The sequence below is a fragment of the Orbicella faveolata genome, unplaced genomic scaffold, assembly GCF_042242905.1.
Source record: "Orbicella faveolata isolate gen_17 unplaced genomic scaffold, um_ofav_v1 contig_3, whole genome shotgun sequence".
In the NCBI taxonomy this organism is placed as follows: domain Eukaryota; kingdom Metazoa; phylum Cnidaria; class Anthozoa; order Scleractinia; family Merulinidae; genus Orbicella; species Orbicella faveolata.
In genome coordinates, this window is record NW_028301558.1 from 7,412,679 (window position 1) to 7,430,703 (window position 18,025).

General features: G+C 37.9%; 1 protein-coding gene across 1 annotated transcript; it reads left to right on the forward strand.

The window, feature by feature from the left end:
- Window positions 1–862: 862 nt before the first annotated feature.
- On the forward strand, window positions 863–16,969 carry LOC110062864 (uncharacterized). Its single transcript, XM_089297735.1, has 16 exons — window positions 863–1,016; window positions 1,100–1,360; window positions 1,450–1,574; window positions 3,285–3,350; window positions 4,124–4,181; window positions 8,348–8,425; window positions 9,544–9,644; window positions 10,258–10,354; window positions 11,437–11,505; window positions 11,832–11,921; window positions 12,220–12,277; window positions 12,708–12,826; window positions 13,204–13,284; window positions 13,449–13,495; window positions 14,184–14,251; window positions 14,916–16,969. The coding sequence occupies exons 2-16, from the start codon at window positions 1,277–1,279 to the stop codon at window positions 15,134–15,136; spliced, it is 1,362 nt and encodes a 453-aa protein (XP_089153861.1). The 5' UTR covers window positions 863–1,016; window positions 1,100–1,276; the 3' UTR covers window positions 15,137–16,969.
- Window positions 16,970–18,025: the final 1,056 nt, after the last annotated feature.

Sequence of the window (18,025 nt, forward strand, 5' to 3'; positions counted from 1 at the left end):
TTCTGGTTCTTTCCGTTGTGGCAAAAACTGTGCTACTTGTCCCTACATTTCTGACGGACTTACTACATATACCTTCTTTTCTACCGGGGAAACGCGCCCCATAAAATCTAACCTGACCTGTGACACTAAAAACCTCATCCACGCGATTCAATTTAACCGCTGTAATTTACAATACATAGGAGAGACGAAACGACGATTAAAAGACCGATTCAATGAACACCGCCGTACCATAGATAGACTACGAGTAGTCCCTCTTTCGCTTAGTCCGTCGTTGCGTGACGCGAAAGAAAACCGCGAGACAAAAATGGCCGCGCGAAACCCTGGAGGCGAGGAGCGCGCGACACGCGCACTCCTCGCCCCCAGGATTTCGCGCGGTCATTTTTCTCTCGCGGTTTTCTTTCGCGTTACGCACGACGGACTAAGCGAAAGAGGGACTACTCGTAGTCTATACCATAGATAATCCTAACAACAAATCTAAACCTACTACAGCGGCCGAACATTTCCTGTCCTCTCCTAACCACAATGCTAACGACATGCAATTAATCCCCATCGAAAAAATCTTTTCGAACCGAGACTCTATCCGTAAGGCCAGGGAAACTTTTTTTAATTCAAAAAGGCAGAACAATTGATCCTGATGCTCTGAACATCCGCGAAGAAATATATTAATCGTTTCCATTTAATAACATACAATTGTTTTATTATGTTCTTTCATCATGTTATTTTATTTTACCGTAGGCTTATCTTTAATTTACACTGTCAATTACTTTTACGTATTTCCGGTATTACGTAAATATCGGCTACATAAAAACACGTCCCAATGTAAAATTTTCATTGTACCTGGAGAAGGCTGGTTTGGCCAGCCGAAATATAGTACACCTTCAAAAAATCATCCTACGTACGCGTCGGGTTTTGCTTTTGCATTCTTCAAGGATTAAACGCCGAAAAGTCCGCGATCGGAATTTAATTTTGGGTGTGCAAATGCTGCCATTTATGAAGACTTTGAGAATAAAATAGAAGTATGAATTGATTTTTAACTCGCACGTAGCTGTTTAAAAGAGGTGATAAAGAAAGTAAACGGAAAATTTCATCTCACGTGCAGCTTTTCTCAGTCTCCTTGAATGACCTCCAGCACAGCTTCAACACGTGCTCAGGAGAGCGAGACTACCAATCAGCAGGAAGCCGGCATCTGACCGGGTAAAGACTATGGGCTGGTAACAAAGTTACATACAGAAGAGAAACTCACTAAGTCTTGGCTTTTGCGGTCCCAAATTCTAGCATGGAAAAGAAAAGGCAATTTACTTGGGAAGAACTTAGTCTTCTGAACAAGGAAGACAATGCTCACGTGGCGGTTCGAGGAAAGGTAAGGCTTGAGTTTAGAATTTACGCGCCAGTTTTGATCGGCAGCGATCATGATCCATGTTGTTGACCTTATTTATTTTTCTTTTTTAGGTGTACGATGTTAGTAAATTCCTCAACCGTCATCCAGGTGGTAAAGATATGCTGCTGATGGGTGCAGGGAGAGACGTGACGATTGTGTTCGAGACGTACCACGCTTTTAGTGATTCAGTACAAAAGTAAGCTTAGTTTCAAGTCTAAAGACTTGAACTCGTCGAAGAGTAAATTTTGTATTTTGACCTCCCTGACGGTGATCAGCTTACCTGTCCGTATGTGAAGCATTTTTACAAATAGTTTAATCATAGTTATGCAATTATTTATCTGTTTGAGAGCTAAAACGTGGGATTCTAAAAGGCCATCAGAGCCCAAAAATACAATTATAGCAAGTAATAAAGAAAGGCTGAAAAGAGGGTTACATAATGACATCGTCTGAGTTACGTGTATGAACAAGATACTGCAGTTCTCAGGGTATTTTTGCAGGAATGTACGTTTAATACTTAAATCTATTTTATAAGCAAGTAAAGTTGTGTGGATAAGTCTAAATAGCTTGGCGAAAATTTAAACTACAAAATTGAAATCAAAAGATTAGTCAAAACTAATGATCTTTGAGTCATCTTTTCATTCTGCACTAGTTTCCATGGTTCATTATTCTATCATTCACATTTATCCCATGTGACCACACACTCTTGCACATGCATGCATGCTGTCAGTCAGTCAGTCAGTCAATCATGGTAGGCAGTCAGCTGGCCTCCCAGGTAATTACCTGCGAGCAGGCACACATTTCCTCAGATACTCATAGTGCTAGAATGCTGCCTTTGCTCGCTGACTTGTCCAAGCAACTTTGCCACTCACAAGAATTATCTTGCTTGCAGGCTGACATTGAATCTGCTAGTCAGAAAGTTAACTTCAGAAGTGAGAGACAGACAGACAGACAGACAGACAGACAGACAGACAGACAGATAGTCATTGCTTATCTGTGTTTCAGATAGTCATTGCTTAGCTAGGGTCTCAGTTATTCAGAAAATAGCAGCAACATTATTGAGCTGGCCTATGAAACAAGCTCATGCTGGTGCAATGAAAATATAATTGTCCACTCCAGCCAATGAAATCAAGACTATTGTTAAATTGCTCTCTACATTGAGGTGAGATGCTTTTAGGTTAGGTGAGAATGAAAGGGTCAGGAAAGCAGAAGGACTACAGGCTTATATGAATTTCTAACTTGTGATCCATAAGAAATGTAGGAATAATAATTTTGTTAGCCCAGCCTCTGTATAAAGTCCCTCTTCTCTTTCTCATTCCCCTTTCCTCTCCTTTGTGTCACTCTCAGCCCTCCCCACCCCAATCTTTTTTCTCCCTCTCCTGCTCCCTCCTTTTCCACCTTTCCAGGTCTTTCCCTTCTTTCTTCTCTCTATCACCCCACCTTCCCCCTCTCTCTTTCTATCTGCTCTCTGTTACCTACCCCCTCTCCCTCATCTGTCGTCATCTTTCCACCCCTCCCTCACCCAACAGCCTCCTTTCCATCCAGCCTTCTACTGCTCTTCCCCCTTTTCCCATTTCATTCTTCCTCCTGCCACTCCAGCTCTCCTCTGCTGTGCTTCCCCTTTCACTTTTAAATGTATGAGTTGTGGTACCCTTATGTTCAAGGGGTCATGACAAGAGCTTTACAACAGCCCTGCCTTCTATTTATGCCTCTCTCTCTAGCCAGAAAAATGAACTGTGTAATGTACATGTAGCTAGTGGACACCACATTCTGTCACTGTGCCAACCAATTAACCCCATCGTTGATCTAATGTTCTGCAGGAAGAACAAGTTCATATAAGTCTTCTATGCTCACGAAGGATGGTAGCTATAAACCTTTAACACACAACTGTACCTTTTGTCTCGATTAGGGTCTTGGAAAAGTATTATGTTGGAGAGCTGATCTCAGACGAGTTACCTACATTTCCGGAACGTGGGTAAGTTAATGGCACTATGTTTAATTTCCATCTTACTGTCAATAATCTCTTTCTCTATGAGGTCATCAATTAAGGTTAGGCAGCTACTTAATAGATATGGTATAACAGTTTTTCAATTAACAAATTAATCACTAAAGGAATTCAAGACTCAGTAACACAATACTGTCAGATTGGCAGGTATATTGGTTAGCAAATGGCTCAGCCTTTGGCTGTGAGTGCACCTTTTGATGTTACCCAGTGTGACCAAAAAAGAAAAGCTTTTGGATAGAAAAATCATGAATCTACAAGTATCTCGCTTAGCTGGCCGGAGGCTTTCCATTCACTAGAAACTGGCATCTAGTGAGTGCAGAACAGGGAGGAGGTAGATTGAGGAGGTTGGGTGGGAAAAAGTGGTATGTGTGCACATACATGTGTTCGAGAGGGTTTATAAATTGATTATCACATTTATTCTTCTTAGAAACTGAATTTATTTGATAATTTGCTTACAGAGACGTCATTGTGAGTAACAGTTGTAATACAGAAAGAACAGTAAAATTTGTTCTACATAATGCACTAAAAGAGGTAAAAGTTTGTACATGTACATTTTGTTTGTACAAGGCCAATAACCAGAAAAATTGCAGACTATAAAACCAAACATTTTCAACTTATTGTCATCATGAGGGTTGATGATAACAATAAGTTAAAAACTTAGTTTTTAGCCTTGTATATTAATATAAAAAATTAGATTAAATTTGTCAGATTACTAACAAATTGCTAATTTTCTTTACCTGCAGCCTCTTTTATCAAACAGTAAGAGACAGGGTCAAAAAATATTTCAAGGAAACTGATCAGGTACAAATGAGAGTGATAAGCATGCAGTAAACAAGAAACTTTGCAAAGTCTTGTCATTTACAAATAATTTTGTAGTTTCATTAATCCTGTTTGAAAATTGTATGTTATTAAAACCTGCAACTTCCGTAACAATATTGTGTTCAGTTTTGTGTATGATGTAAAATTATAGGTTAAGGTGGCTCAAAACAGTTTCCAGCAGTTAAATTTGGATGGGTCATTATAACCTCTCTTTATCACTGAATGCTACAATCATGGTATCAAAAAATTGCCCAATCATTGGTGAACATGTTGTTATCATATTCGTGACACAATAGGTTACCATAGCAATGGTCTGGGTTTAAACCAATATAAAATTGTGTGCCATGAAAAGTACAGAGCCCATGTGGCCTTGAACAAAACAAGAATGGGGCTATTTAAAATACTAGCCATACAAAATGCACGATATAGTTAAACCAGAAGTTGTTGCAACATGCATGCGTGAAAGGCTATTGTGAATATTGTTTAAACTAGACAAGAAAGACTTCTATAATGTTCTAACACATAACAGTTCTATTGCGTTACGTTTAACAATAGTAAGCTAGTGATTGTGCGTAAATAGTGTCACGCTCCATTAACTGTGCTTTAACAATTGACTTTAAAGCTTTACTAAAGCTGTAATTAGGGGTGTTTTCAGCATGTCATACTGTTGCCATGGTAACTTATTGTGTCACAAAAATGATAAACACACTTTCACCAATGATTGGGCAGTTTTTTGATACCATGATTGTAGCATTTAGTGATAAAGAGTAGTTATAAACGACGCATCACAATCTAAGTGCTAGAAACTGTTTTCAGCCGCCTTAAATAGAAATGCATGTATGCCAAACATATTAAGAGTCCCTGTCCATAAAAATGGAAAATAACTCGGCAAGGGTCGAAAATTCGATTTCGCTCATATTTTCATGGTAGATAGGCTAGGGCATGACAAAAACTACTGGATAGTTTTTTTGGCAAAATATCCTTTTATTTCAAAGAAATATGCAAATTACCAACTTCCGTTAAAATCGTCATTTGACGCACCATTTTATTAAGCAAGTTTGAGAGCCTCGCATGCAAAACCACATCATTCTTCTGTCTTTAAAACACTCAAATATCTTTGTCCAATGTTTAAATGTGTACTGGGTTGGTTTTAGGGAATGTTGAGTTGTCTTTTTGGGTGCAAAATAATTAAATTTCGAAGACAGGTATTTCATTCACTTAAAAGTACTTCGTGAATATAATTGATTTTCACCATGTACAAAACCTTTAAATGGATTAAGCTTCTGGTGGTTGAATCGCAGAAGGATGATCTACAGATTCCTGTAAAAATTTCTGTGGGCAAATGATTGTGAGCGACAGGAGAGCTTTTCAAAGTATGTCAAAAATGCAAATATTTGACCATCCGTCGTCAAATTTCAATTTACGGGTTAGACGTATATTTTAGCATGGGCCACATGACTTGACCAATGTTAAGTTGAAATAGACACAGAGCTGATAATTTCGAGATGTTCTAACCTCATTTGCTGTAAAAGGCAGGTCCAAAGCCGATTTGACGTGTTTCTCTCACCATTCGTTGCACCTAAAGCAGAAGTTTGCTTTTGTTTACATAACGTCCAATGTACATCGCCAACTGTCAACTTATTTAATGGTCGAATACCATGAATCTGTGACCCTCTTTCGACACATATAATTACCACTGCATCTAAGTCAAAAACGGGTGAGTCATTTGTAGATAGTTGCTTGCTTTGCACTACACCAAAATATTACGTTCGATCATCATGGTTTGATGGCTTGAATCCTTGCTTGCAGCGGTTCCTTTTTTGTCACGCAATACTGTCATCCCATTTTAGGGGGTGGGGGTAGGACAATTTCTATCCTAATACATAAGGCTCCGTAAAGCTGGGAACCACTGGGAGCACACAATCGTGTTGAGTAGGAAGAGATTAAATTAAGAAATGAGAAGAATGAATAGTTTACCATTGCCCCTGTTGATATCTTTTACTCGACCACCGCTACCTACATGGCCTACGTAATACTGTAACGCTAAACTCATACCTAGGTCTTTTCGCGCTGGCTGTGCAATTATTTTTGATTTACATGTAATACAGTGGGCTACCCCTGGGGAAATGGGTGGTGACCGCTTACTATGGGGCTAGCCGCTTAAATAGAGGTGTACCCTGAATATTTAATTTTTCACTATCGGGTTATAAATTTCTTGGTGAACGTGGAGTCAATTCAAGACAATCATGATAGACGTGTATTTGAATTATCACTCGTCATGCACCTTCAATTTCGGACCCTTATCTACCATCGCCCTTTCCAAAACAAAGTGTTTAAATTTTGGGTGGCCGCTGAATTGTCTTTACCCCTATGATAGGGGTAAAGACAATAGTGAAACCCTTATTGGAACGACTAAATGGTGGCCGTGGAGGTAACCGGTCAATAGGTATTTTATTTACAATATTTTACTGACAATAATTTTGGACTGTATTGACAACAGTCCTCTATTTTCTGTTACAAACATACCGATGCCTCGCCACTGGGCAAACAAAATACGCCAAATAAAATGGCATGGCCAGGGCTATTTACTTGTGTAGTTACTAATTAAATGTAGTCTGTTTTTCACATGAATTAGACACGTTGTGATTTCCTATTTTCATTTCAGCTAGTTCTTGCTTCATTGATCTATAATTTGTTTCATGGCGATTTTTTTAAAATTCTAGTGAGTACTGGCACTAGCTTTATCAGCTGTTGTCTGAAACATCAAAACGTACAACAAACGTGATTTGGACCGAGGCCACGTACACTATAGAATACGATTATATAGATATACACATATTATTATATATAGGAACAAACAGATGAACAATGATTAAATTGTTTCATTTATCCTGAGAGTGCTCTATACAAAATGGATCAAAATATGCAGCATATGCCGTGACAGCATTGCGTGACGAACAAATAACGGCTGTAAGATTGTGCTGCGCCGACACGCTTATCAGCAATGGTCAGCAATCAATCAAACACATTATTTTGGCGCAGTGCAAAGCAAGCAACTATCTACAAATGACTCAGCCATTTTAGATGCAGTGATGTTCATATGCGTAGAAAGATGGTCACAGATCCATGGTATTCGACGAATAATAGGTTGACAGTTGGCGATGTACATCGGACGTTAACCTTGTGTAAACAAAAGCAAACTTCTGCTCTATGTACGACGAATGGTGAGAGATCGACTAGAAACACGTCAAATCGGCTTTGGACCTGCCTTTTGCAACAAATAAGGTTAGAACATTTCAAAATTATCAGCTCTGTGTCTATTTCAACTTATTATAGGTCAAGTCATGTGGCCCATGCTAAAATATACGTCTAACCCGTAAATTGAAATTTGACAACGGATGGTCAAATATTTGCATTTTTGACGTACTTTGAAAAGCTCTCGCGTCGCTCACAATCATTTGCCCACAGAAATTTTTACAGGAATCTGTAGATCATCCTTCTGCGATTCAACCACCAGAAGCTTAATCCATTTGAAGGTTTTGCACATGGTGAAAATCAATTATATTCACGAAGTACTTTTAAGTGAATGAAATACCTGTCTTCGAAATTTAATTATTTTGCACCCAAAAAGACAACTCAACATCCCCTAAAACCAACCCAGTACACATTTAAACATTGGACAAAAATATTTGAGTGTTTTAAAGACGGAAGAATGATGTGGTTTTGCATGCGAGGCTCTCAAACTTGCTTAATAAAATGGTGCGTCAAATGACGATTTTAACGGAAGTTGGTAATTTGCATATTTCTTTGAAATAAAAGGATATTTTGCCAAAAAAAACTATCCAGTAGTTTTTGTCATGCCCTAGCCTATCTACCACAAGAATATGAGCGAAATTGAATTTTCGACCCTTGCCGCGAAATTAAGAATTTGTCTGATTTTTACAGGCAGGCACTCTTAAATAACTTTTATGATATCACTTCTTCTCGCCACTTTCACCCCCTCCCCTAAAGAACCAAGATGACAATCTTACCATTTGCTCACTCAGAATAATCCTTTGCCCTGGCCTTCCCACTATTTTTCCTTGAGTATCCCCCTGGTTATGTACGAGAGGAATTGTACAATAGCTAAATTATGGTTTTGTTATTAGAACCCCAAGTTTTCAGCATGGATGTGGCTACGCTACATCGGAATTCCAACAGTGTTACTTCTTCTTTGGAGTGCTCAGGTTAGTGTAATGCAGTGATTGCAATGATCAGTGAACCCCCAAAGAAACTTTATAGGCATGCAATAGCCCTTTTCATGGTTACCTTTGCTCATTTGCATTACAATAAAATCTAGCATGTGTGTGAGGCAATTTCGGGCTATTTTGTAGTTTTAGCCCGAAATTGCCTCACATCCGCGTTGGATTACATTGTAATGCAAATGAGAAAAATTAACTGTGAAAAGGGCTATTGTGAGTCACTTTTGGTGAAGTTGGAATCCTCAAAAAAGTATTGCATTGCGTTTATCATAAGCCTGCAATGTGTTTTGAACCATATAAATTACTGTTAATATAGAGTGGAACCTCACAAGTATGGTCACCAATGGGCCAATAATATTTGGCCATGTTAACAGGGTGGCCGTATTAACAGGGTACGTTCATATTTCGAGACTGGTCCAAATCGAGTAACATCTTAACAGAAGCTAACAGAGATATCACAATTGCACTTCTAAACAATTGTTCTTTAATAAGTGTCTGGAATGCAGATAATTTTTAAAAATTGAAACTTCAATTACTTCATACAATATTAACAGATGAACATAACTGGTTTGAGTGGCCATATAAATGGGGTGTAATTATAGAGGATTATACAGGTTTGAGATTTCAGAATGTGGCCATTGACTGTATTAATGGGGTGGCTGCATTAAAAGGGTTTTCTTATAAGAAAATGTATCCATGGGCATTTCAGCAGGACAAAAAAAAGTGGCCATAACAGGGCTGTCATTAACCCTTGTTCTCCACACCCATAGCAAATTTGTTACTTTGTGGGTAAATTCTTTCAGTAATGGGCAGTTTCACCTGTAGCGTCAAGGGAAAATCAAGCATACTCAGCCATAAGAGGTGTTACAGGTTACAGCCCTTAATGACAGCCCTGTATAATAATGAGGTGACAGTATCAAAGAGGTGACTGTAAGGAGGGGTTCCACTGTAATACGATAGGCCTGCAATACACACAAAGGGTTGTTTGTTGAACTAATCATTTGTAATTTTGTAATTCTGACATAACCATTGCTATCAATGCTTAACACTATACTGAAGTACAATTTAGTATTTGATGTTGTTCTCTGAATTGTTCTCTGCAGATGTTCTGGTTGGCCGATAATTTCTTTTTGTCTTGCATTGCTGCGGCTTTTATGGGATGGATGTGTGCTATGATTGGACTAGTAAACAATCATGATTCCAGGTAAGGATTATGTCGTCATGGTAATTTAAGTCTCCCCCTTGGGTGTACCTACCAGAAAGACCTCGGCTGATAAATCTCAAGACATTTTTCCTGACGCGTGAATTCTAAACTTTATTATTATAGTGATGGGAAGTTTAAGTTGTTGTAAACCCATTAATTTTGTGATGTAACTATTTAGATTAGGAGTGCAGCAAGTCTCAAATGACTTATATGAACTTAGCAAAAAAAAATTTGCATTGCACCAGACTAGCTACAGAAAAGGTAATGAAACTATGCATTTGAAGAAAAAAGGCAAGCACTGGCTTGAGAGAGCAAATTACACATGCAGCAGTGGCAAATGGTCCTTTAGCATATGCATCTCACAGAATTGTTGTCAAATTTCAAAGTCTGGCTAGCTGAGACTTTTGGATTGCTATCTTTGAGTCTCAATTATTTTTTTTGCAAAGCTGAGGAAGTCTCAATCTAGCTTGGTGAGGCACTGCCTTCACAAGTCATGGATTAACCATTCACCACCCTTCAAATTACATAAGACACTTCTAACCTCTTTTGGTGGACAAAGGCCTGTTCAGTTTATATGATTGTAGTAATACTTTCTGTTGTTTTGAACTTTAAGCCACTGTGCTGTGACCAGTCATCCTATATTGTGGAGAGTAGTTGGTCATATACATGACTTCTTAAATGGTGCATCATTCTATATCTGGATTTATCAGGTTAGTGTTAATTTGCCACTAAGGCTCAATTTGTTTTTAGTTTGGTTCATTTAAGAGTTCCCATACACTGCATATGGCTGCATACACTGTACATCAATAGAAGGTTTCCATTTTCAATCAGCTTTATGTGACAGTCTAACTTCTTCATTGTATTATCCAGACTCATTATCAGAATGACTTCTAAGATAATGGGTAGCATATAGATTGTCTCTGTCCATAATTATAAAGTAATATGTTATTAGTAGGAATATTGTTTGAAATGGTTAAAGGGGCAATTTGCATACAAGAAAGGAGAATTTTTGTAAAATGCATGTTAGTATTAATATCCTCCTAATGTCACATGTTCTTCCAGGCTGTTTTAGTGTTGTCTTATTTGTTTTAACTCACAAGAAGTTTAATTAGGGGTACGATTAGTGTGTTATTTGGAGTGGACATTTTGTTGGTTTATACACTGTAGTGGAAAATTTCATCAAGATCTCAGAATTTTTCTTGTAAACTTGACGTTTGACGCAATTGAATAAAAACCAAATCAGTTTTAAACAAAATCTGCAGGCACATGCATTACCTCTGGTTTTCAAGGCTCAGGTTTTAGTGGAGTTATAACTGACCCTAGGATCACGTAACCATGTTGATGTAATTTTTTAAAACAGTTTATAACATATATAGGACCCTGCGCGTGCTCTGATTGGTCAAAAACCAATGTTTTATCAGAATATAAAACATAGAACAAGTGTGTTTTACTGTTTTTCATGACATTACCTCTAGTCAACATTTTTTTAGAGATAGCGAAAAACAAGAAATTTGTGATGGCGTTCTCAGCGAAGCAACAGAAAGTTTTGAAGAGGAGGTTAACTTAACAAATAAAGAAGAAGAAGAAAAACAGTCGAGAAGTCGCGTTTTGTCAAGCTACATGTATCGAAGAACGTGTAAATCTATATTGATTTATCACTTTATTGGCTCGTGTTTTCTACATTTCCCTCGTGTTCTCAAATGCCCGTCGTGTTTTAACACAGTGTAATACACGGCGTAGGCTTCTTGATTTGTTAATTAAATCATAACATTAATTATGTTGGTATCATTAGCATGCATTTGGTCATCATCCGTACACCAACATTGACGGCTTGGATCCTGATATCGTCACAACTGAGGATGTAAGTACAAAGAAAATAAATTAGTAAAACTGTTTCCTATTTACAAACAAACAAGCTAAAACTATACGCATCAATGCTGCTTTCAACTTGTGATATTCTTCCTACAAACGGTTGTAATAATTACATACATATTGTTTGAGAATAATAAAAATTAACTGAAATTAAAAAAAAAAAGAACTTTATAGACATGTATAATTTTTATTCGATATGCTTAAATTTTGCAGTTATTTGCTTGTATCAGTTTTATATCCAGAGTTTTCTTGTGGCTGTTTCATTAGCTAAACAATAATTTATTGACATTCCTTTCTGTATCAATTGTTTGTCAGCATCCGGATATAAGACGGATAAAGTGGAATCAACAGTGGGTGCCTCGATATCTATATCAACATGTCTATGTGCCCCTTGTTTACTGTTTGGTAAGTTACGGGAATTAATGCAGTCCCTTTGACCTCTAGAAATTAAAAGTGCTTTAAGATGTAATGGGTATTTCCCAAAATTAATGTCTGTTGGCCTTGATTTACATGTATGACAAGTTGCCTAATAATTATTACCAAATAATGACTTTGTAATTATTGGCCAAATTGATAAACCTGATGGTCTTCAATGGTTTTCAAGAATTACATGTACATGTCAATGCTAACATTGAATTACTTGTTTAAGCAATTATTTCTTCCCTCTTTCTGATAGTTTCCATTTGTTTCTCATTTTCTAAAGCTTGGACTGAAGACTAGAATTCAGGATGTAACAATAATGTTCCTTATAAAGAAAAATGGTGAGTTGACTTCATTCAGTTATTACTGAGCATAATTATAAACTACTAGTTCTGTGTACACACCATCCTGGATGTTTCACTGTATATGTATCTACCTGTTGTAACTAAACGGTGTTGTGGAGATTTGTGCATCCACCAGGATTGCATGTGTTCTTGGGCCAAAAGGCGTAAAATGTTGCTTTGACAAAATGAGAGATACTTTAAGTACCCTGATTTTTCCATCTCTTCAATTAAATCAAAACTAACATGAGTTAGGCAATGACTTATCACTGAAAACTAAAGCATATTCCCCTCTCACTTTATTTTCCAGCCATCTCTAAGATTATTTTGCACAATGTTTTGTACATGTAGGTCAAATAAATATTTCGTCAGCATCTCAGTTTGAAACAGGAGATGTTACGAGTAGTAAAACACAGTCTTCCTCTTTCAGGTGTTATTCGTGTAAATCCTCCTTCCAGGTCACAGTTGACTGTGTTTCTTGGTGGCAAGCTGTTCTTCTTATTTTACAGAGTAGTTCTCCCATGTCTTTTGCTCTCAGTATGGAAAATGGTGAGTTAAATGTTCATGCCGGCTAATGCACTATTTAATTTATTTAGCATTTAGCCACTTACATGTGCACTTATGGTAGCTTCAAAGAAGTTCACAAATGAATGAATTTGACCCATAAGTTTTGCCTTTGTATATCACATGAGCGCTGATTTCAAAATACAGCACTTACAATAGGATTTCATGTAGGTGAAGTCCTGCCCTGGCATAGCACCCATCAGAAAACCATAAGGGGGCCTGCATTACAACAGTACTGCTAATATTATAGCTGGTGATTGAGTTACGGCAGACTACCTGCCATAGCTTGGAGGAGTGTAGAGTCTCACTAAAAGCACTGAAACATTAAATTAAACAAGATTTTTTTTTTTTTATTCCTTTAGGTTGTGCTCTTTATTATTGCAGACATTGTTGCCAGTTACTGGCTGGCTTTGACCTTCCAGGCATCTCATGTTGTGAGTGAGGTTAGTGTAATGAATTTTTTAAAACAGATTTATTCTAGATACTATGTCAAACATCCAGTCCTTGAAGTGATCAAAAGCCTAACTAAACTTGATGTAAGTAATATTTAGAGTTCACACAACCTTTTGTAACCTTTGGTTACCTTTTTTTACTTTAAATCTTGCAGGTAGATTGGGTGGATCCTGAGAAAGATGGAAAGATGACACAAGATTGGTAATTAAGTGCAATGTTTAATGCAATTTTTTAATTTTTAATTTAAATCAGCTTGGTTGCACATAACTGAGCATTGCAATATCGCTTTTTGGTACCATTGCAAAAAAGGAGGGCGGGAATTAAATACACTGTAACAAAAAAGATGGAGAGGGGGAAGAGTGAATATTGTAGTTACATAGTATTAGGTACATTATGCAGCCTAGCCTTAGATAGTGGAAGAGCAGTCGCCTTGCAGTTAGTGCGCTCACTTCAGAGTCAAGCGGTCCGGGTTCGAGCCCTGGTCGGGGACATTGTGTTGTGCTCTTGGGCAAAGCACGCTTTACTCTCACAGTGCCTACCTCCACCCAGGTGTGTAAATGGGTACCAGCAAATTTAATGTTGCGGTAACCTGCAATGGACTAGCATCTCATCAGGGGATAAACTCCGGCCTGATGGGTCACTTGGCTCGTATGCAGACTTTACCTTTTCCATGTACATGTACCTTTTTACGTAGCATTTACATGAATTGTGTGCCTGTGAGACTTTATACCAATGCACAAATAAGAGTAACAGCCATTTAAACGTGCTCTTATGAAGTGCGTTGTGACTCAAGTGCTATGCATGCAATCCATGCCAATATTGTCGTGCAACTTGCGCTCTTTTCTTATTTTATTTTGTGATAATGATTATTCTTGAAATCTTCTTGCAGGGCAGAGCTCCAGATACAAACAACTCAGGATTATGCCACAGACAGCTGGTTTTTCAATGTTTTCACAGGTTAGGAAGATATTTCGAGACTGACAGTGAAAAAAGCTTCACATGAGAATACATCGTGTGATGAAACACTTAGCTTGGACTTTGCTCAATAAGTATATCACAGCAAGACCATACATTTAACAGTTCAAAGGAATCACCTTCCAGTGATGGATGCGTTTTTGGTGAACTGCACTACTGATAATGATAAGTACAATAATGTTGATGAAAAACTCGCAACATTTTAGTAGTTTACGTGCTCCGGATATAACCACATTATGCTGTCTGTAGAGGTGTCTTTTTCTCGGATTTGCTATTTTTCTTGTAGCCTTCGATTCGTTTTTAAAAATAGTGTCCGAGAGTTTACTGTACATAGGATGCTTATGTTCTTCCAGTTCTTCATTCTCAAAATCATGCATGCAGTTCTGCATGCAATACAAAATGCAAAAGAAACTTGTACCAGAGATCAGGACCCTTTCAACTACCTAAAGAACGTGTGGTTATGTATTATATCAAACACAAGAGATCGTGTCTTACAACATTGCGAAAAACCGAGAAGAGAAAATTGCAGACCTACATGTACATGTAGATGATCGACGAGTTTTATTAGATAATAGGAGGTATTGATTAAAATCTTGATGGGGACAGTTAAGTTGTTGTCGACAGTGATTTTTTTTCCATTTCCCAGGTGCTTTGAACCATCAAACTACTCACCACTTGTTCCCAGGCGTGAGTCAGATTTACTATCCAGAAATAACTCCCATTGTACGTGAAACGTGCAAGGAGTTTGGTGTGAGGTACAACTACAAGGATACATTCTTCCAGGCACTTGGTTCTCACATTGGACATCTCAAGAGACTGGGACAGCAAACACAACAACATAAATTTACTAGCTCCAGGAATGACTGAGGCTTTTTTAACATTTGGAGGAGCGTTAGAAATGTTGGAAATCTCCTCGGAAACAATAATGTTCAAAATACTTGTAACTTGCTCCAATTCATAACTAGTCAAGAATAGTTCTTACTAGAACTGTCACATGGCCATGGCGCCATAATGACATGTAGTGTTTCCTGGGCCTTGTTTATGATAGTTGAGCTTGGCAGAGCCATTTTTTTTTTTTTTTATTCTGCAAGTGAATTTATGAAAGAACATTTCTTTTATTGTGTTCAGTGTTTCCTCAATAGGTTGTGACCAACTGAATATAGCGGATTCTGTAAAGAACCCAATGTATTACAGTGCCTCTTGTGTATTAAGGCGGCGAAATACGAGATACAAAAAACCTCAGCTTGTCGCGCAACGTTGTTTCGTTGCAAGTATTGGGACGATGTTTCGCGTTTTTCACCTTGCGTGATCAACTTGTCGCGCAACAAAAACATGTGTTGCGGGTTGAAGAAAGTTGTTGCGAAAAGTAGAGCACGGGTCTACTTTGAGCAACAAATTTTGGCTTTGTTGCTCGTTTTTCATCAAAGTCACAACTTGTCACGCAACAAATTTGCTCATGTTGCGCGACAAGTTGAGGGTTTTGTATCTCGTATTTCGTCGCCTTTAGCCTGTAGTGGTTGGATTAGATATGTACAGTATGTTACGTTCAATGGGTCTTGAAAGACTTACTCTAAATTTTTCAAGCTTTTCAATCTTAGTACAGCGTAATTATGCCCAGACCTCTTCGCCATTCTCTCAGTTTGAGAGTGTTTTTTTTTTACCTTACCAAATTATTATTTTTAACTTTCATATATTTGAAGTTAAGTTTGTACTAAACATTACTCAATTTTACCATAACATAGTTCTTTTAAAGGGAAGAAATTATGCGACAGCAAATTTGATTTAAACCTATCTGTGGACTGTAATAAGAATCTATGCAGAAGTAGTTTTTAGTGGGTAGTTAGCTAGTGGGTATTTGGCCATGTCATCTCTTTCTTAGAGCCAGAGATGTATATATGTATCCACCAACATTTTTTTTACGATAACTGCAGAAATTCTCGCGCGCTCATTGGCTAATTTTTATTGTCAATAAGCGGACAGACATGAATTTATAATTTATGCGATGTGTCAACGAGCGAGAGCGGGCAATTTGACAATTTGTTATCGTAAAAAACAAGTTGGAGTTGAGTCTGCGGTCCAATATTCTTTTGTTTTAATAGGTATGCAAACAAGGTGAAAGGGTCAATACAGTGCAGAATTGATCCTTTCGCCTCGTTTGTGTGTCAAGCCGCTGATAACTGCAATAACAGCTATTGATGTCAGTTTTTCATGCGTGTGTTCTGTTATTGACAATGAATTTCGTCAAAACATTGTCAAAGTAGTCTGCGGATCCACTCGGCTATGGCCTCGTGGATCCACAGCTACTTTGACAATGTTATGGCGAAATTCATTGTCAGTAAGAGGACAGACGCATGAAAAACTGACGTCAATTTGTTAACTATCACATCATGCAGTGTCCCGTCTACGACAGATTGCACTAGAGCCCTCTAAAAGCGGACATCTCCTAGGTTTTACATAGCTGTGTCGCTTGTCCTGAATGTGTCCGAGAAAGTAAAAGAAAGATAAAGTTCTCAGACACAGTTCACTGTAGTTTTATTAGTTGTAATGTATTTGCCCAGTTCAAACGCTTCTTTGTCTTAAGCCTTGTGGTGTAGAATGTATAACGTTCCTGTACCGCACCGGACGAAAAGTTGTGAGATATTGCTGATCGCTGAATGAAATTCAGTAGTTAATAAATGGTGTATTTTGCTAAGGGGTAAAGGGATAAATGTTTTAAAATTCTAAGTTATCTAAGTATCAGGATTGCAGCACAGCGAAACCTGTATTAAACGGACCCCACATTAAGCGGACACTCTCTATTTAGTGGACACCAGGTTGAGTCCCTAAATTTTCTTCCCACATTTACTGTAAAATAAACCTGCATTCAGCGGACACCTCTGTTAAGCAGACGCGGACACCAATATTACTGACCCCTTTTCGTTTTACAAAACCTGCAATAAGCGGACACCTCAAGGGCTTTTTACTTGTAAAAGCTTACAAAAGGGTTAATAATTAACTAATATTGCACAATTTATTAGAACCTGTTTAGAGCGGACACCCTGTACTAAGCGGACACTAGTGAGTGCCCTAAGGATGTCCGCTTAATACAGGTTTCACTGTATTGTCATTCTTGAAACGGTGTGTATAAAATATTTCAATCTATGTTACAGATTTGATTTGAAGGTTATTGAATGTGTTCTTAGGAACAGTTTTATTTCATTTGAAAACTGATTACATTTAAGCATGAACTAACTGTTAATTCGTAAACAATCCATTCGTTGTCCGGTGGTAGATGACACCAGATAACAAATGACAGTCATTTGTTTTGCCAGGTTCTACTATCATTTTCGCGGCTTGTTTCTACATCAGTTCACATTTTAACAATCGTTAAAAGGATGATTTTGGCTTAAAACCGTGGCACCCAAACCTTTTTCACGCGCTTGTCGGAGTGGAAACGTGGACACCAAGAGAGCATAAGTAGCTCTCGAATTACTTCTTCAGGAGGCAAGGGTTCAAGAGACTCCAATGTTGATTCGGCTCGCCAAACTTGTTTTTGAAAACAATGACTTATTTCCGGAATTACAACATCACGAGAAATATACTCTGGAGCATTACTCCTCATCTCTCGCACTATATTTGCGTTTTAATTAATTTATTGATGATAATTTTGCTATCTAGTGTGGGCCTGAAGATACCCTTGTAGAATTTCTAGACGCCCTTAACAACAAAATCGGTCGCATTAAGCTAACTTTTTGTATTAGTGATAGCAGCGATTTT

Bases quoted from the DNA above. Each gene is read 5' to 3' on its own strand.
- LOC110062864 (XM_089297735.1), top strand. From the start codon at position 1,277: ATGGAAAAGAAAAGGCAATTTACTTGGGAAGAACTTAGTCTTCTGAAC. The intron at 9,645-10,257 runs GTAAGGATTATG...TTGAACTTTAAG, and splicing joins GTAAACAATCATGATTCCAG to CCACTGTGCTGTGACCAGTC. The intron at 13,285-13,448 runs GTTAGTGTAATG...TAAATCTTGCAG, and splicing joins CATCTCATGTTGTGAGTGAG to GTAGATTGGGTGGATCCTGA.